This window comes from Haliotis cracherodii, unplaced genomic scaffold (genome assembly GCF_022045235.1).
Source record: "Haliotis cracherodii isolate W230 unplaced genomic scaffold, xgHalCrac1.p SCAF_2, whole genome shotgun sequence".
Taxonomy (NCBI): Eukaryota; Metazoa; Mollusca; class Gastropoda; order Lepetellida; family Haliotidae; genus Haliotis; species Haliotis cracherodii.
Window position 1 is genome coordinate 24,265,260 of NW_027266275.1, and position 21,077 is coordinate 24,286,336.

The window sequence follows — 21,077 nt, forward strand, 5'->3', positions numbered from 1 at the left end:
TATTCCAGCTGTTTGACGGCGGTCTGTAAATAATCGAGTCTGGACCAGACAATCCAGTGATTGACATCATGACCTTCGATCCACGCATTTGGGATACGATCACATTCATCAACCAAATCAGCCAGCCTGACCACCCGATCCCGTTAGTCGCCTCTAACGACAATCATAGTTACAGCAAGCATGGGTTAGCGAAGACCTATTCTATCCCGCATCTTCACGGGTTAATTAAGGTATAAGAGGCGCATACCACGACGGGTACAGATGTGGCGATTGTGTTTTTGTTTGTAACTTCTGAGACTGCTTCTAGTGTGTACATATTCCATAGTCTGGTAGTTCTCTGTTGGTTTTCTTTGGTAGGCCTGGGTTATATATATTGACCATTAATCTCGTGTTTTTTTTAATCATATTACTATTAATCTATGATCAGATGTTGTTCATGAATTCAAGGACAAAGAGTTATCGGGCATTGAAAAGTATTTTGCAAACACTCTGGTTCTTTGGCCTAGTGTAAGGGAATAGCTGACAAACCTGCCCCATTTTCTACTTTGTGCAGGAAATAGTAACACATTGTTTCGACAAATCTGGTTTCAGTGCTGTGGGCCCTGGTGAATAACGCTGGCATCGCCGTGTTTACAGAGATAGAGTGGTGTTCTGTGGACCAGTTTCAGCGCGTCATGGACGTCAATGTGTTTGGCGTCGTGAGAGTCACCAAAGCATTTCTACCTTTAATACGTCCGTCTAAGGGACGAGTGATTAATGTGGCCAGTTTGGCAGGTAAGTGATTTAAGACAAATATTGATACAGACTATAACCGTGGTGTTAAATACGCGCGATACAATACCCCCCCCCCCACCCCCACCCCACCCCCCTCAAGCACCGTATGGCGTGTGTAAAGACCGGCATATGAAAATTGTAATACCTTCAATGTATAGTAATTAACGCGTGTATTCGTATAAATAGTGAATGAATTGCTTCAACGATTTTCAAACACTATTCAAGTAATACCACGGCGTGTCAGCTTAGTGTCGACTCACCAAAAAGTGGATCCTGGCTTGGCGAGGGGAAGCAATTCTGCAAGTCTTAGCCCCCTACGTTTCTGTTGGTTCGGTTTTGGAATATATGGAGTGGCTAGGTTCTGAGTCACCTTATTACTAATAAAGGTTGAATTTAGCTGTCAGAATGCACTTTGGGAGGTGTTTTTCTCTCGGTTTGTTGTGCTTGTTGCACAGCGTGATATTCAGATGGGTCTTTGATGAGAAGTTGAGTAATTGCTTTAAAGTAAAAAGTGTAAAACTAAGATCATGCACCTGCCAGATGTTAATTTGATCTCACGCGCATGCAGCGTTGTTGGCAGACCGTCACAAGCTGTCTCTCGAACGTAGAAGTTCATCAATCTCGGATTTTCAAAGCCGCCAACACTAATACAACAAAAAACACTCCATTCGGAGTATTTCATGGACTTTCGGTGTATCCAGTTGTTTCGCGCATTAGTAACCGGTATTGTAATTGTAAGTTTGAGTTTACATGTGTCAAGTTCAGGTGAGGTGAAGTGAAATGGGGTTTAATGTCGCGTCCAAGATTATTGCACTTATATAGCGACATGCATGTACGTGTGTGTGGCTGCTTGTACTTGTCCGCTACTATAGTGCTAGCACACTGAGATACCATGCCGCAGTTTCACATGAATACCCCACTCAGACACAGTAAACTGACTCCAAGCCGACCGGTCCTTGTTTTAGCCCCTTAATGCCTAGAGTCAGGATAACAACAAGTACCATCTTTTAATGTCTTTTGGTATGACGGGGCCGGGTATCGAACCCCGGACCTTTCGCTTTCCGGGTGGACGCTCTACCCCTAGACCACGGAGGCGGTCGTGTCAAATTCAGTCATTATGAAGTGAGTGAGTGAGTTTGGTTTAACACCGCTTTTAACAGTATGACAGACTGAGTAATTTCACACTGACCCACAATCATAGGGTTCTGGCGTGCCAAAGGGAGGTAACTGCACACCAAATTACAGCGCCCCTGACTACTGACCCACTAGTGCACCCCCGTATTGAAATGAACAACACGTCAATTTTTGTTTTACTGAACATGACTTACCCCTTTCGCGAGATCCTTTTACGCCCAATGGAATCTGGGCAGATAATCGACACTTGTTTATCTCTGTTGTTGACGTCATATACTTATGTTTATATTTCAACGGGGGCACGGGTGGCCCAGTCGTCTAAGGCGCCGCTATTCGCTGTGCAGAGTTGCGTCCTTTGGGCATGCCAGAAACCTATGATTGTGGGTTCGATTCCCGGTTCGCCCCGATTGTGTTTCTAGGTTTATCAGCACCATAACCGTGCTCGTGGGTTTCACCGAAGTGGTAAAAGTCTGAGACCTGCATCACTTCGGGCTTTCCTCCCACATTAAGCTGACATGCCGTGATATAACTTGAACACTGTTAAGAGCGGCGTTAAACCCAACTCACTCACTATATTTTAAATCGGTTGATTAGGATGGAATGTAGATTTGTTGCCATGGAAATGGAACTTACATATATTCGTAATTAAAGTTCACTCAACACGAATGTCTCATGAATGTTCTAATAAATAGGACATTCAGAAAGAATGAAAAATGATTCCTGGTGTGTTTTGAATACCATTATTTCTTTAATTAAAGTGTATTAACTAAAAGAATTTTAAGAGACAATTTTCCTTGAGAGAAATGCCCCTCCTTATACGAAGTACAGTTACTGATTAATTCATTCCGTTATCTAAGGGGCGGCGGGGTAGCCTAGTGGTTAAAGCGTTCGCTCGTCACGCTGAAGGCCCCAGTTAGATTCCCCACGTGGGTACAATGTGTGAAGCCCATTTCTGGTGTCCCCCGCCGTGATATTGCAGGAATATTTCTAAAAGCAGCGTAAAACCCTACACTCACTCACTCCCATTATCATAATTACCCTTTTCAAAGATATGTCAATGATTCCATTATCTAGGAAGATATTCTTCATGCAAACATTTCACAGTCGACAGTGTTGTATTATCAAGCTTGCCTTTGCAGAAATCTTATCGTCTCTGCAGGTTTTACGGTTTGAGATAGAGAAATTAATATGATTTTACGGTTTGAGATAGAAATATTATGAGTTAGCGGTTTGAGATAAGGATATCCTAGTTTTATTACCCTCCCGAGAAGCTGGCAGTCATCAGAACACTGATTATGACATATAGTTACCGGTATTTATCACGGAATACATTAACAAGGGAACTAGCCAGAATATTTCGTCTGTTGAATATCATCAGTGCGGAATTTATCAGTGCCAAATGCTTCATAACTGGTTACATGTTGACGGGGTAAAAGTGTGTTTTTTTATGTTCAAACGAAGTCAGTAAATGGGTTATCGTGTGAATGTATTCCTGGTCCATCACTTGATTGTCATGTGACGTCACATGGTGTCACGTGGTGTCAGGCAACAAACACATGCTTATTTGTGCAAATTGTGTGAGGGGCGAGTGCTTCCGGTAAGGTTAGGACATTCTTACCATTTTCATGAGCACCTGGTGTGGTCACTGATTTTGAGTGATCCATTCATGTATTTTTCACCGCTATTACGCCTTTGGCGCCCGGTATGCTTCGTTGGATAATCGAGCCTGCTCGTTCTTTGATGCTGTCGTTTTATTTTTGTATATATTGTAACTGATGTGTATAAATAATAATTTCAGTGTAAAGTTTATTGCTTTTGATAATCATGTGTCCAAAACAATTTATTTGTTTTGTTATAAGATATTATTTGTTTGTTTGTTGTTTAACGCCGCATTAAGCAATACCCCAGCTATATGACGGCGGTCTGTAAATAATGGAGTCTGGACCAGACAGTCTATAAGATATAAGATGGATTGGCCATATGGTAACAAGGCTTTAAGCACACTGGAAACTACTTTCTAGTTCGTTTAATTACTGTTGGGGAAAATATGGGTTCTTCATTTTCTGCTTTTGGAAAAAAGAACATTATTGTTATTTTATACAATGGCTACTGGAACATTGTCGCTTGTCCATACAATGTTTTCTCGAATATCATGTGAATAATTTTGTCACAAATACATATTTACAGGTAAAATTGGGATAAACAACAGGGAACAACAACAGTGGTGTTCCAGGGTGTGTGAAATAGACTATAATTACCGGTGACAGCAACACTCCGGTGTCTTGACACCTGACACGTGCACAGATGACCCAGATATAACCACAACAGTCGATGCATTGGGGAGAATCTCAAAACATCTAATGCAAATATTTCACGTGAGGGGTGAATGGGAGTGAAGATAGAAAATATGAAGTTATGATTTGAAAGTGTAAACACTGTAGCCCTTGAAAATTGGTCTACGACAATAGAAAATTGTAAGTTATCTTAATGATAGGATAACGTATTGTTCTTGGAATATTCAGTTATTGGTTGAATGAGTAATGTGAGATTTCATTTGAAATCAGCAATATAGTTTCAGTTTAAAATATTAACTGCTCCTAGATGTATTGATATAGAATATTAAAGTGTGATATGCAGAAAATCAGATAGCATAAAATTAGCATAACACGTCTTGAAATATACATTGTACTTTTAATACTGACGCCCAACCAAACGGTTTCCTTTTGGCGGAACTGAATGGACAAAGTTCCTCTTCATCACACAAGTATCACTACAGCTCAATATCTGACTCGTCAGAGGAAGAATCTAGATCGGTCGTAGTTCAATCCAAAGAGATGATGAATAGGGCGACGAGGCTGCTATAAACCCCATCACATTTGCGGTACTTATGTTCAGTGTCAAGGACATGATCTTCAACCTTTTGCCAAACTTCAGGAGTAATTCTTGCAAAAGAAGTATAATGAGGGTTTTCACATCCTTCAGCATGAAGGTTGTGTTATTCTTAGCTGTAACCCCTTTGCAGTTGGCCAAGATGAGCTATCGGATTGAGCTCACGGTGTCACGTACGGTGAACATAAGACGACGTCGCCATGATGCTCTACTAGTTTGTCTACCCTGTATTGAAAGGCAGTATTGTTCAGTCGGATCTTTTCCCTAAGCTGTATCTTGGTATCAGATGGTTTGTATGCGTCATTACAAGAAGTTAGGAAACTGCATGCAAACACAGTGCTCATGGCTGGCGTGCCTGTACCGGTTTTCGCACGTTGTGATAACTGGCGTTATCAAGGACAATAACACTGGGGTTATACAGATTAGAGAGAAGCTGGTGTTCCATCCGCTCTTATAACATCCCCATTCATTTCCTGATGATAATCGCCGCAGCCTTTTTAGTCTCAAAGACTGAGTCACACTCGCCAAGGAGGCCTTTCTCACGGGTTCCAGCGTGCAATACAATGACGTTTACCTTCTCATGACGGTACCATGGGTGCGTTAGGCCTATCTGACGGTACCCCCATGTAATCAGTAGAATGATTCTTGTTGACCCGTGGTCTAGTGGTAGAGCGTCCGCCCGGAGAGCGGAAGGTCCGGGGTTCGATCCCCAGCCGCGTCATACCAAAAGACGTTTAAAGATGGTACTTGTTGTTACCCTGTCTGGCGCTCGGCATTAAGGGGCTAAAACAAGGACTGGTCGGCTCGGAGTCAGTATACTGTGTCTGAGTGGAGTATTCATGTTAAACTGCGGCATGGTATCTCAGTGTGCTAGCACTATAAATCGGCATCAGTCCGGACTAGTACAAGCAGCCACGCACTTGTATATGAATTGTGTGAGATCCACAAATAAATTAGATATAAATATATTGTACTCTGGGCCACGAAGCCTCCAATACTGAAAAAAGGAATCTTGTAATCTTGAATACTTTTCCCTGAACACATCATAGCTCAACATGAGATTGGATTCTATAACACCGCACGCGTGGACGACAAGGGGGTGTCGTCCACGCGTGCGGTGTTATAGAATCCCATCTCATGTTGAGCTATGATGTGCGTAGTAGGTGAAACGTTTCTCTAATTGCATATGGAATCCGTTTACATGTCGGAGGAACCCTCTGCTCGCACAACAGTAGACCGTGCGTCTTATCAATCCCTTATCAAAACTATCACGTTTTTCTTTTTCTACCAGATGAAACTTTTGATACGGACCCTACCATCTTTCATTTATTTATCGTAACATAGACTTGTTGGTGTGAGGTTCCAAGTGCTTTGCATGCTCGGCAGTACACCCCATCAACACTAATCAGGGATTTACCCGTCTTTCGCCTTTACAACATACTTGTAGATGTTTGCCACTTTCGACTCTGAGTCATGAACCATGATTGCGCTCTACACGTGCAATGCTATATGCATCATGGGAGTTGTATTCAAATATTACCTGATGTATTTAAACACAAATACCTAAATATCATCATGTTACACCAATTCCATCGCAACATTCGTATTAACAGGCATTAATATACCATTAGGTTCTCAAATTTTAATTATGGGATACAAAACATATTTGCCTCATACAATATAGTGTGTTTCTGATTTCCTTCATTGGACACGGTAAAAATAATATAATGTCTATTTGGGATGAAATTACCCTGTAAAATTGCATATGGACATATTTAAATTATCCAAACTCTACTTTGAACGAACCTTTTTAATGAGGTAGTTTAATAAAACATCTTTATAATCTGTTTTATTAATATTTCACGGCAAAATATCAATTTCCCAGCATTTCCGACAGTATTTTTTTTTTGGTAGTTATTTTTCACAATGCTAACAGGAACATTAGCAGTTTCCGGCTGATTGACAAGCTAGGCGGGCTGGAGATCAGAAGCTGAGCGTCATACAGCAGTGTTTAGTGTAACTTCATTCTTTACTCGGCCGAACAGGCGTGGAGCAACACTGTTATTGTAACTGAAGCTAGTAGATAGACCACCAGGCCCCTGCAGGCGGGAGGAAACGACTTATTATAACAAACAATTGGCTAAATGGGATTCCATAATCACGGAAGTCTGGTATACAGGGTATTTTATGATAGTATGGTCTACTTATGGCCAATAGAAAAACGTGCTTGAAAGGGAGACAGGTTCAGCGTAGAGGCAACACGTTCTCACCAGTTTAACATCCATTATTCAAAGCTGTATGATTAGATCTTCGTTAGTTCTTGTTTTGCTTGGATGATATGTGTCTTATCGAGAGTGATGCAATCACAACGTTCGTTAAATATTGATGGCGTTTATAAAATTGGAAGTATTTCTGACGCTATTTTCTTCACTAGCGAAGAATGAATTTTGTAAGAAATACTGACACAAGCGGTCGGTCAGTACCTGACACACAAATTCACAGCCTTGGTATTTCAGCGCGCTTGTGTTGGCATCAGACAAGGAGGTATAGCTGTAGCGTGGATTATTAACGGACAGACAGGCTGACTTTTTTAAGCTAGCAAGACGGAACATATGAATTCGGTATTTGTGCTAGTAAATTAGTCGGTGGGGTTACACCGTAGCCTAACGTGACAGCTGCATCTCGGAAGTATGTGATCGACGCTGGAGCAGACACATCAGAGGTTGACGCTGAGAGCATCTATCCACTCTTATATACTGACTGGCAAAAGAAAGTATACACCCATGGTTGATGGTGCTCAAAATGAAACAAACACGAAATGGTTATTCGATAGTGACGTATTTGATACGGGTACCATAGTTGTGTTTTGGACCTTAAGTTTGCAGTGTTTCAGGGACTGATTTCAGCCTAGTCACGTTTTGATAACGTTTTTGTGACAACACCCAGCCTGGTCATTGCTAGGTCTATTTTCCCATTGCAGTATATCATTCATATTCAACAGCAAGTGTGCCTCCTTGATACCAGTTTACATCGCCTCTTCGATAAGCATGTTGAACTTTGTTCCCCTTCTGTCCATGGAGTTCCAATACGTCTGTTGCGTGGTAAATGTGGAGGGTATTATTTATAAAGCACATACACACAGAGGAGATGTTGGCATGTGGAATGTTGAATGCCTCTCTAACATTTAAACATGGGATAAATGTAGGGTATAACATTTGATTGTGCTCAGTTGCCGTGGTTACATATACACGGACATTCGTGACTACTCGTTTCATTCCGAGACAAGCCGAATGTCCTCTCGCAGGTGATAGGAGCGAGTGGTGACGAATATATTAGGGCAGTATTTCTGGAGATATTGAAACAATATGTATAAGAACTAAAAGTAGTTGACAGTTGACCTATATTGCAGCTGTCTCGCTGTAGTTGTACCTGTATTGTAGTAGTCTCGCTGTAGTTGTACCTGTATTGTAGAAGTCTCGCTGTAGTTGTACCTGTATTGTAGTAGTCTCGCTGTAGTTGTACCTGTATCGTAGTAGTATCGCTGTAGTTGTACCTATGTTGTAGTAGTCCCGCAATAGTGTTGTACAAATTACCAAAATAGTCATCCATGATATTAACCAATTTTCAGATATTGCAACACGTTTACACATTTCATAACTTGTGGGTTTTATAATACATTCCCATTAAAGAGTCAATGATAGAATGATAGTCATTTGACATTTGTAGGAACATGATACACTTGTTGCACTGGTTCTAGTATGCACACGGTGTAGTGTTGCTGAAACACAACCATGTTCGTCAAACAGGAAAGCGTGGGCCAAGAGCCCCCAGTTGGACTCATCCAACGACATGGGCATGCCACGTATCCCCTTCTCATTATATGCCCACGCACGGGACTTGACATCTGCAGTCATCATAAACATCAAGAATTGATAAGCTCGATGCAAGCGCTGAAATCACGACAAATCATGACGAAAGAAATCTTCACACAAAAAACTAGATATGTGTAGGAGTCTGGCTTTCTATAAAGTTTCTTTTCCACTGGTGCATTAATTATAGTGCTGGGACTGCGCGAGGACACCTAGCATGTATCTGGACGTGTTCTGTGAACAGTGTTTTCTATACGTAAACCCACACACTTGACGTGCTAGACAAGTATTGAGAATGTCAGCGTCGAGTATACATAATACTTCAAGTACCATACACCGAGCATGTGAAGGGTTCGGTCAATAGAACCTGAACATTATTGCTTGTGCTATATTTTCAACCGTTCATGTGGCGCCAAGCACGCCCCACGTCCAGTGTTGTTCCATAATACTGCAAAACTGTCTGCAACTTTATACATGTACAGTAAAAACTGTCTGCAGATGAGATGCACAAGTTTATACATGTACAGTAAAACTGTCTGCAGATCAGATGCACAAGTTTATACATGTACAGTAAAAACTGTCTGCAGATCAGATGCACAAGTTTATACATGTACAGTAAAACTGTCTGCAGATGAGATGCACAAGTTTATACATGTACAGTAAAACTGTCTGCAGATCAGATGCACAAGTTTATACATGTACAGTAAAAACTGTCTGCAGATCAGATGCACAAGTTTATACATGTACAGTATAACTGTCTGCAGATCAGATGCACAAGTTTATACATGTACAGTAAAAACTGTCTGCTGATCAGATGCACAAGTTTATACATGTACAGTAAAAACTGTCTGCAGATCAGATGCACAAGTTTATACATGTACAGTAAAACTGTCTGCAGATGAGATGCACAAGTTTATACATGTATAGTAAAACTGTCTGCAGATGAGATGCACAAGTTTATACATGTACAGTAAAACTGTCTGCAGATGAGATGCACAAGTTTATACATGTACAGTAAAAACTGTCTGCAGATGAGATGCACAAGTTTATACATGTACAGTAAAAACTGTCTGCAGATCAGATGCACAAGTTTATACATGTACAGTATAACTGTCTGCAGATCAGATGCACAAGTTTATACATGTACAGTAAAAACTGTCTGCAGATCAGATGCACAAGTTTATACATGTACAGTAAAACTGTCTGCAGATCAGATGCACAAGTTTATACATGTACAGTAAAACTGTCTGCAGATGAGATGCAAAAGTTTATACATGTACAGTAAAAACTGTCTGCAGATGAGATGCACAAGTTTATACATGTACAGTAAAACTGTCTGCAGATGAGATGCAAAAGTTTATACATGTACAGTAAAAACTGTCTGCAGATCAGATGCACAAGTTTATACATGTACAGTATAAATGTCTGCAGATCAGATGCACAAGTTTATACATGTACAGTAAAAACTGTCTGCAGATGAGATGCACAAGTTTATACATGTACAGTAAAACTCGTTAATCCAGACAGTCCCATATGTCCGGATAAATGGAGCATGGGTAAGGAATAATATCGCCCTTTTTGTATGTCTGTAGATTCTCCTAACAGTTATCATGTTCTTGAAATATATCGTATACTAGTATCATACCCCTGAAATTTATCATATATCCCTGTAATACTGAGACCCTGACTTCTGAAATGGGTCAGTCGTTCAATTATAGTGATGAGTTTGAGTTTTACCCCGCTTTTGGCCACAGAGATACAAAGTATGGGCTTTACGTGTATCCGTGTGGGACATCGAACCCGGGTTGTCAGCGTTTTGTGATGAGTCATCGCCTTTACCACGAGGCTGTCCCATAACCCCCATAACCTTTGATAGTTAGCTATATGATAATGTTGGAAATCACAGTTTAACTAACCTAGCAGACAAAGCAAACAAGCCGCACTGGTGAAAACGGAGACCCTATACACTCGTGTATGAAGTGCTGCTCAAACAATATGCAACCCTCTAGTCCTGCGCCATGACTGTGGATATTATCGCCTAGGCAAGTCTAGATCAAACTAAAACAAGTCTAGTTTCCTTAATGAGAAACAACAGAAGAGGAAAGGTTGTTTTGAAAAAAAAAGTTACTTATTTTTTAGAAATGTTTTTTATAAATGTGTGTTAATCAAGCCAACCTTCATCGCTCGCCCCTTGACATCCCCAGTCTCACAGGGATCGCACCACCAACGACATGACGCTGTGAGATACAAGTGTTTGAGACATGACGTTATGAGACACGAGTTTTTGAGATATGACGTTTTGAGATGCGACTGTTTTAGACGTGAAGTTATGAGATACGACTGTTTGGGACATGTTATGATGCACGACTGTTTGAGATATGACATTTGAGATACAAGTGTTTGAGACATGACGTTAGGAGATACGAGTGTTTGAGATATGACGTTTTAAGATGCGACTGTTTTAGACGTGAAGTTATGAGATACGACTGTTTTGGACGTGAAGTTATGAGATACGATTGTTTGAGACATGATATTATGAGATAAGACTGTTAGACATATGGTTTTCTACAACCTTCAGCAGTCCTGTCGACATCTGACATTCCTCGACACAAACGGGGTCTCATTATCTCCCCGATTCCACTGTAAGTATACAGTTACAACAACAAATTCCCGACCTTCTCCCTCTAGAGAGCTTCTCGCTGTACCTGGGAGGCAGTTACTACATACTAAAGGAAACTTGTGACCTATTGACCTTGAATAAATCATAAGAAGAAAGTACTATCCAATCAACTCGTAGCAGCGCCGTGTTTGTATATTCACGCGATCATGGAAGAAGAAGAAAAAAGAAGAAAAATGGTTTATTTAAGTGTCCAGCGGTGTATACATAAAATTACATCAGTTTATACAGGAAATAAAATATATTAAAAGATATACATCGCCCGGCCAACGTGGGCCTATTAGACACTAATGTTCTTAAAAGCACTGCAAGTGCTAAAATAGTTATAGTGGACAGTGATGAATTTATTAATGGTGCACAAAATAAGTGATAAAAGTATAATACTCGTACATTTATAACAAGCATTGCTATACAATGACATGTTTTATAAAGTATACAGGGGCATACAATACTAGAATTGGTTTATGACACGTTGTTATATAACCTACGTTTGTACATTGATTTAATTAGTGCAGCCACAGAATAGGATAAATTATCGCACTTCATAAGGAATGTGGTTTGATCTATAGGGGTCATGAGACAAAAATTTGGGCAAAGAGACGAGGCGTAACCCCAAACATATTCTCGTTGATCTACATAAAGATTACACGTTGTTAAGAAATGAACCTCGTCTTCGATACTGTTTGTATTACAGTGTTTACAAATACGATTATGTAAGGGAATTTTTGGTTTCAAGAAACGACCGAGTTCAATTTCCAGAGGGAGGGTGCCACATCTAAATTTAGCAAATATACTACGAAGTTCTCTGTTGGCTAAATTAATGACATATTTGGAGGTACTTAAAGACGTTTTAAACAGTCGATATGTTCTTAACTTAATACGATTTGTTAATCCTCTGTCATCCCAGAGCTGTTCCAACCATAATTCCTTATCCTTATTGATGAGTATATTTCTAGCATGGTCGAAGTCACAAGATAATAAATTAGTTATAACAGAAGTAATTGATTTCACATCGAATAATTTCTTAACTGAATTATCCCATGACTTACGAAATTTAGATGACCATCTTTGCACTATATGCATTAGCCTGTTTTCATCTGCCAATCTCAGCCTTTTCCAGAAACGTACTATCTCAATTTTTTGCTTTGTATAGTTAGATGACCAGCCCATTTCCCCTCTTACTGCCAAATTAGGTGTTTTGTTGCCTACTCCCAAGAAAAAGCGGCAAGCTCTATTTTGGATAGCGTTAATACAACTAAATTCTTTGGTGCCCCAAATAGCTGAACCATATGATAAAATTGGTTGAACTAGGTTATTGTATAAAGTAGTGAATACATCATAATCCATGCCGCCCACCGCTTTAAACTTACTGATAATTACCCCAAGTGCCCTACTGGCTGATTTAGATATTTCTTTTGCTGTATAATTCATATCTAAGTTTTCATGTAACCAAAGCCCAAGATACTTATATGAATGAACAATTTCTATATTTTCCGCACCACAAGTAAAGTGATAGGATGACTTAACAGAGGATATGTTACGATAATGAACAATTTTTGTTTTTTTGCTATTTATTTGAAGGCGCCATTTCTTGCACCAATTGCCGACACAGGTTAACATTGATTGTAATGACTTTTCATCGGGTGCTAAAAGAGCGATATCGTCGGCATACAATAAAATACTGATTATAGAATTATCAACCTTTAGATCCATGTAGATCCAGTGAAACATTTTTGTGGAAGCATTGGTGGTTATTAGTGTGTTAGATCGCTGACAGTGCTGGCGATTAGGTGTCACTCTGGGAGTGTGGGTTCGAATCCCGGATGGGACTCAATCCAGGAAAGTACTAGAATCTGTACTTAACTAAGAAAGTGTTACCCTGAATATAACATTTGTTACATATGTCCACTTTCTAAATGCCATTGTGTATTCAGTTGTGGCAATGGCTGATGTCACCATTCTGCCATACCAATAACCAATAACTAGAACAGATTGTATGCTTGCCGGTGTGTTCCCATTTTGTAACCATTGCGTTGATCAGTAGGAGCTGCCGCGCGGCATTCCTGCGTGGGAACATGTATTCTGAATAGTTAAAACGGAGACATGGAGGCAAATATGTGGCCCTTCACAAAGAGATTTAGATGAAATGACTTCACATTCAAACTTGATTTTTTACCTCTAAGACATTATGACCAGCGCCTACATGTCGATTTATCCGTACTGAGTGATAAGCAGTGTAGCCTCCGAAGACCATGGTTCCCTCAAAGATTCACACGGGACCATAACGTTACATCCGATCGCCTTGAATAACATACCAGTTTATGAAGAGCGCGCCGACGAGTGGTTACTGTACGCCTTTTTATTAAATTCTGAATTATGAACTTTGTTCAAATTCCTGTTTGGAAAACATACGACCAGTGACATAAAACACTTTCGTGGATAATCTATGTTGTTGTACACTCGCCTCCCCTACGCATCTTATCAGCCAGTGTCAGACAGTCGGTTCCCAGTATATAACAAGCTCGGTTTCAGCTTTCTGGAAATGTGGTGCAGCTAGCTTACAACGTTAAGATGAAAGAATGTGAAAGCGCATACATCGGGAACATTAGTCAATTAATTGTTGTTTTTTGTTGAAAACATGTCACCAAAATGATTGATGTAAATGTTTCTATACGTTTGCATGAAAAGCAAGTTTGAAAACGGGTTGCGCATCCTGCACCCCCTGGGTCCGCGTATAGTAGGCCTAATGGTGTCTGTCTGTTGCAGGTCGCTTCACCCTGCCAGCCTTCTCAGCCTACTCCATGTCCAAGAAGGCTTGCATTGCTTTCTCTGACGGCCTGCGTCTTGAGATGGCCAAGTTTGACGTCAACGTGATCACCATCGAGCCCGGCTTGTACAGGTTCGTCCGACATCTACAAACAGCATTGCTAGCTCAACTACACTATTAGGTTTCCTCACGTTATAAGCCACCTGGCCTGTTCCTTCCGGTAGAGCGGGTCCTACTGGTAGAACAAACATGGTTACTCTTTCCGCGAACACCTGGTGTCATCACTGCTTTTCACTGCCCCATTCATATCATTTTCACCACTTTTTTGCCTTTTAGAATTACGTCCAGTGGAAATTGTTTTGGTAGAAAATTGAAACTAATTATTTTCTGGCGTTGTTGTGTTATATTTTCTAGAATTATTACAAATTAACATTCAGTCTATAACTGACATTTTTATTTCACATTTAATTTTTCGGTTTTAAAACAAATATGTAATGCTATGTAAATTTAAGCCTGAAATTAAATTAAATACAGATATTACACAGTCATTGGGAAGTACTGCTTCTATGGCTGTACATATAACGGCATGTGTCGTTGTAAGGCTGTCTCAATGTGCCTAGTGACATGCTCATTATTGTATGGCAAGGGCGTAAAGGTAGGACATTACCCTTTTACCTGAAGTAGATTCATATGACACTTTTCAAACAACGTATAACCGAGGACCAGGAAGTATCAAACATTCTTCTACAAAAATACACGTGATATTTATGTGGCGCAATATGAGCAGAGAATGTCGTGTATATGTAGCCATTTATGTTTCGAGTATCATTTTTCAAATGTTGAAGGTCAGGTATATGTTGATATAAGATATAAGATAACGATACTGATAATCATAAATAGACTTGGGTTATGTCATATCATTTATGTATGCCTCAGCATTATAGTATTGCTGTTGCTTATGCTGCTGGGGACATTATGACATATATATATATAGATCATAATGTCCCCAATTCCATAAACCAATATACTCAAAAGAATTATGTGTTTATATATATAAATATAATATTCTGAAAAGTCGTATTTCATTTTTGCTCTCCCTTTCTCTCTATAAATATTATCCAATATTCTGAAAAGTAGTATTTCTTTTCTCTCTCTCTCTCTCTCTCTCTCTCTCTCTCTCTCTCTCTCTCTCTCTCTCTCTAAAATCCAACAACCAATGATCTTAAAAGCATTTTTTCTTCTTTCTTGCAGAACGCCTATTGCTAGTGAAAATTACTTGATTGATATGAATCGTAAATCGTGGGCAGAAACTCCGAAGGAGGTGAAAAATGACTACGGAGAAGAATATTTCGACGCCTTTTTGGAGAACATCACACAACAAATGAAGCGGGCGCGACCCAACACCAATGAGGTCGTGGATCTCATGGTGAAAGCTGTTACCACCGCCAAACCAAAACAACGCTATGTTCCCTATTGGAAGTCAGATGTGCGCGCGCATATTTTGATGTCACTTCCGGGGTCCATCACTGACAAACTATTCAAAGCGTATACTGTTAAAGTTGAGGTGGAGTCTAAACGTAGAGCATCTGACAGGGAAAAATCTAACGGAACACCGTCACCCATTGCCAAGTGAGGAATGATGTCCCAGTTCAACAATAGATCGTTTTGATAAGAAGCCCTTACGCGGCTCCTTAAAGGCGATGCGTCAGTTCTGGCGAGAACCGATGACACTGATTGACATTAATACCTCAGCGAAGTGTAAGGCAATCAGAGACAAGTGTCCCTTTAATATGTGTAAGAGTTCAGGTATTGAACAGCCATTGTGCAGCGTGCGTAGTGCATGTAATGCGCATAGATGAACAAACGAGGGACACTAGAGAAATTCTATGATTGTTTCTACTTTGCAGAATATTGTCGAAGAAAGTCTATGCTGTTAAGTGATGGATGTTGTCCAATGAAAGTGTAAATTGAACAGCTTTGACAAATTGCGACTCTAAAACGTTCTTCTTTGTCAGTGATGTTAAAGACAGCACTGTGACATATTGATCCATTCTCAGTGCAGGATTCTGTCGCGCTATGTTTCACCATTGATCTTTTGAACACTACGTTTTCGAGAAATTAATTAACAGACCCTGTATGATAAATTGTAGCTGGAAAGAATAAGGATCGATTGTTGCTCAGCTTCAATGATTTTATGCTGTATGACACGGGTACTAAAAATGCCAAATGTGTCGGCAAGTTTGAAACGTAACCCTCTTGTAAATATGTCCAACATAGTTATCTCCCTTTATTAGATGCATTTGTCATTTGCTGTTGCATAGAAGGACGCCGAAAATGTAATGCCTCTCATCAAGTAGATATTTACATTATTTTATCATTTCAATATTACCGATTTGCTTGTTGTCAGTACCTTGGATTTTTATGCTTTAATAGTAATGATGATACGATATCTCTCTGTAAAGAGGGCCGGTCCGGTAGCCTGGTTAAAACGTCGCTCGTCTCGCCGAAGACCCGGGTTCGATTCCCGACATGGGTACAATGTGTGAAGCCCATTTCTGGTGTCCCCCGCCTTGATATTGCTGAAATATTGCTAAAAGCGGCGTAAAACCATACTCACTCACTCACTGCGTGAAGACATGAGGATACCTGTATAGAAGGTCAGTCACATCAGGTGAACGTACAAATCAGCCAATCAACGTCGAGGCTTCTTAATTCTCGGCACGACTAAGTCAAGCAACCATGCAGGTATATCTGATTTCTGTATCTCAAAAACAAAAACAATCGGAGATATCCGAAGGCAAAATAATAAAGCCGAGGAAATATATTTTTGTGAATATTTTATCTATCCTGTCGTTTCTGAGCGCCATGCATCTGCACCCTATACAATTACGGGTACACTTGTGTTCAGTGGTGGTATTCTTTTGTGAAGATCAAAAGTATCAAACTGAGGCGGTAAAATAACGCGACCTTCTATGGAGATGTCGTCAGATCTTGACGTAGAGAGGTATTATATCTGTGTAAAAAATCTGATTTTAATGAGGACTGGATGTTAAAAAAGTTGAAATGGCAGTCTTAAGTTATTTAAAGCCGTTGCCTGTGTATGATAATTTCGCCTGATTTAATGCAGTGGTCGATGTCCAATTGACAGAAATTTTAATTATTTTTGTTTTTTGCCATTCAATCATAATAATAGTATATTGTTGTTACATCTTTGTGTGACTGTATTGTTGTGAATTATGTTAATCAGGGATTATCTCAAAATCTTATTCGCGAGTTATTTTTTGTCACTTATCTACTTTTATTATTACTATTATTACAATAATTACTGTCATTGTTATTATTGATATTATTGTTTTAGACACATCATAATGTCTCGGTAATCCATGGATCCGTGTTTCAGCTACAGGTTTCAATGCTATTTTCTGCTGCACAGAAATGGTCAGGTTCTTGGCCACCGTGATACTAAAGGTTACAGACGGTAAACAGAGATCACCAATGAGGTCAAGAAATAAATATGTTATATGCCGAATTATAACTAACCAAAATACCTGTCTATGCTTAGTATACTTCGAAGCACACGAAGCTGATCGATGAGTTCATATTTCAGTGAGCATTGAATAATAGGAAGTGCAAGGGTCCATTAAAAATGACAAATATATCCCAAATCCCCTAATAGTGAGGTTAGTTTACGGTCGCTTTGAAAGTCTTTCATTTGCGTCATGGCGTGTCAGCTTGATGTAAGAGGAAAGCTCCAAGCCAATGCAAATCTTAAACGTTTAAACCCTCTATCACTGGTATGGTTCTGACAAACCTAGAAACATAATCAGAGTGAAGCTAGAATTGGAAGTCATGGTAATAGGTTCCTGGAACGCCTCAGGGAAGCAACTCTGCACAGCGAATTGATGCACCTTGAACGACCGGACCACCTGTATCTACTGGGCTCCACAATTTGTGCATTAGAAGCTGCTTCCCGCTGTTCCTTACACCCGACGTCATCATGATGAGAGGGGATAGATATGTTTTTGAGGATTCACACTCTCAATGTACAAATAGTGCCTGCAACGTGTGAACTATTGATTCTTCTTCAAAGTGTCCATTTATCAAAATATTGATTCATCTTCAAAGTGTTCATTTATCAAAATATTGATTCTTTTTCAAAGTGTCCATTTATCAAAATATTGATTCTTCTTCAAAGTGTCTATTTATCAAAACATTGATTCTTCTTCAAAGTGTTCATTTATCAAAATATTGATTCATCTTCAAAGTGTTCATTTATCAAAATATTGATTCTTTTTCAAAGTGTCCATTTATCAAAATATTGATTCTTCTTCAAAGTGTCCATTTATCAAAACTTTGATTCTTTTTCAAAGTGTCCATTTATCAAAATATTGATTCTTCTTCAAAGTGTCCATTTAACAAAATATTGGATCATCTTCAATGTGTTCATTTATCAAAATATTTTCCGCAATTGTTCTGTATTTTTGTGAATGCGTGTTTCCCAAATAATACAGATCATGAGAGTATCATTATTGATATTTTTATCATCTTTGTTATAGAATCGATATATTAATCGATACGAAAAACCAATCCGATCACGATCCGAAAAATAAATATATACATATCATGTAGATGAACTACTTTCGGCAAGCTCTATACTTCGATGCTATGCCTGGTAGCTACAAACCGGTTGTGTGAGTGCCTGAATAATCGTGGCTGCACATCATTGGTCATTATCATAAATGGGGCGGTTCACACAGGCATTGTATTCACACAGGCATTGTTAAAGAACATGTCTTTAACTTCAATTATTTCAATCGATAAAGAGGTTATTAGCCGAGTGTGTTTTGTATGGTAAATATAAATCAAGAATAAGAATTCATTTGTATATTCGAGCCTTTGGCGTTTATCGTACCTTTTACTTTTGTATTTGGGCAGTAGGGGACCAATACGCTCATCAGCGAGCAGATCTGTACTATTGTTGTAATTGTAACTAGCTGTTCATTTTTTATTTATGTCAGTCGTGCAGCAAAATCTTATACCATCGTTGTTACTTAAGTTTGTGTCTACTCGTGGTTTTTCCGGCACAAAACGAATGAATCATCCGCACTCGCGCCTATCCGTAACCTGCCATTCGGCATGTCACGGAACCTCACGATTCAGTCACCCGAGAAGCGTATGCCACACGGGTGACTTTAACACAGGTACACACACGTCTAGGGACTCTTTGAATAGGTATGATAAATGTGCTGAATATATATTACATATTTGGTTTAAGTCAATGGCATTAGTACGTCAAATGGATAGGATTATATTGCAGTTTGTCATCCAAAACTTGCTCCCACGGGAGATATCTCTTGGGTGAGACCAAGCATTGCATCACAATGCATTGCAGACCATTTTGACTTGATTGGTTACCATGACGTCACTCAAATGACATCACTAATGGCTCTGCCACTGAAGCTGTTAGCAGTACTTTTTACACTTAAGACACTGCTTATTACTGTCTGCAAAAAGTTGAAAGAATGATGTTGGATGATAAGTAGAATCTCACCCTTGTGTCTTTTGATATCAAATATATCAACACTCGTCGATAAAAGTTTAAAATCCCTCGGACAGCCTCGGAGTTTTTAACTTTTATCGACTCGTGTAGATATATTTGATATCAAAAGACACTTGGGTGAGATTCTCCATATATACAGATGTAGAAGTGCTTGGGAAACAGTTTGCATAACAAGAAGTAAATATGTATATTTAAGTACCTGTTGTTAGGGTTCGCGGGGCCATTTTACTGGTCTCGGGTAGATGCTCACAACACGATATTGTGTTGTAGTTATTGGTTATTAATTTCAATATTATTATATAGCATGTAATACTTAAGCATTGGTTGTGTAATTATTGCCTGTACATTATTATTGTGACAAACAAATTTATATGTAGTTGCATAATCGTAATAGTTTGTAAAAAGTGATTACGTGAATAGCATACAGTTATGTTTCTGCTCCAAGTATACGATATGTAATACTGTAATGTGTTAATGTATTTGTTATTTTTCCGCAAAATAAATTACAAGTTTATTCAAATAAATTATGTTATATTTTTGTGTGAATAAAATTACAGTTTTTCAAAGACGTCATACCTGTTGAGGGTTGCTCTGGACATGGGGCTTATGGATGTGATTACAGACACGGCCCAGGGGAAAATGGAATAAGGCTATAAATGTCATAATGTCAAATGCTGTGTTAGACAATGGTACAACTGACCGCTGTTACGCATGGATTACATCATGTTGAATAGTCCAGATTTCCAAAACGATATGTTCTCAACACTGTACAAATGGGATGTTGTTCAGAAGCTACAATTCTTAAACATTGCGTTGTCCAGAGTGCTGTAAAGTCACTCTGTGACATGACCAACGTTCAGCTGATGGCGGACAGAACTGCCTTGTGACCAACGTTCAGATGATGGCGGATAGAACTGCCTTATGACCAACGTTTAGATGATGGCGGATGGAATTGCCTTGTGACCAACGTTCAGATGATGGCGGATAGAACTGCCTTGTGACCAACGTTCAGATGATGGCGGATGGAATTGCCTTATGACCAACGTTTAGATGAAAGCGGATAGAACTGCCTTATGACCAACGTTCAGGTGTGTGTGTGTGGGTGTGTGTGTGTGTGCGGGGGGTGGGGGGTGGTGGGTGGGTGGGGTGGGGGTGTGTGTGTTATCACAACTTAACGATTAATGCGAATACACCACGAATAATATTGGAAATTTGGAGACCTAAATACTTGTTATGGGTAACCACTTCTTTATTCTTTACAACGGTTCAGGGATACCTCTTGCCCCTTCATCGGTATTGGAAGACTTTAGAATTGTTAGCCATAAAAATGTCACGTCTTTGTGTTCTTACAACTTTTAAATACCCATCAAAGACTTGCTAGATATGATTTATTGTTCTCACCAAATG

The 21,077-nt window shown here is 39.5% G+C and overlaps 1 protein-coding gene across 1 annotated transcript in view; it reads left to right on the plus strand.

Annotated features, from left to right (window-relative positions):
• LOC139467862 (D-beta-hydroxybutyrate dehydrogenase, mitochondrial-like) overlaps positions 1 to 20,159 on the plus strand; it is a 53,460-nt gene extending 33,301 nt beyond the window's left edge. The window contains exons 3-5 of the mRNA XM_071249369.1: positions 592 to 774; positions 14,110 to 14,242; positions 15,362 to 20,159. Of these exons, the coding sequence (XP_071105470.1) occupies positions 592 to 774; positions 14,110 to 14,242; positions 15,362 to 15,743 (698 nt within the window). The 3' untranslated portion in view covers positions 15,744 to 20,159. The remainder of the gene's footprint in view (positions 1 to 591; positions 775 to 14,109; positions 14,243 to 15,361) is intronic.
• Positions 20,160 to 21,077: the final 918 nt, after the last annotated feature.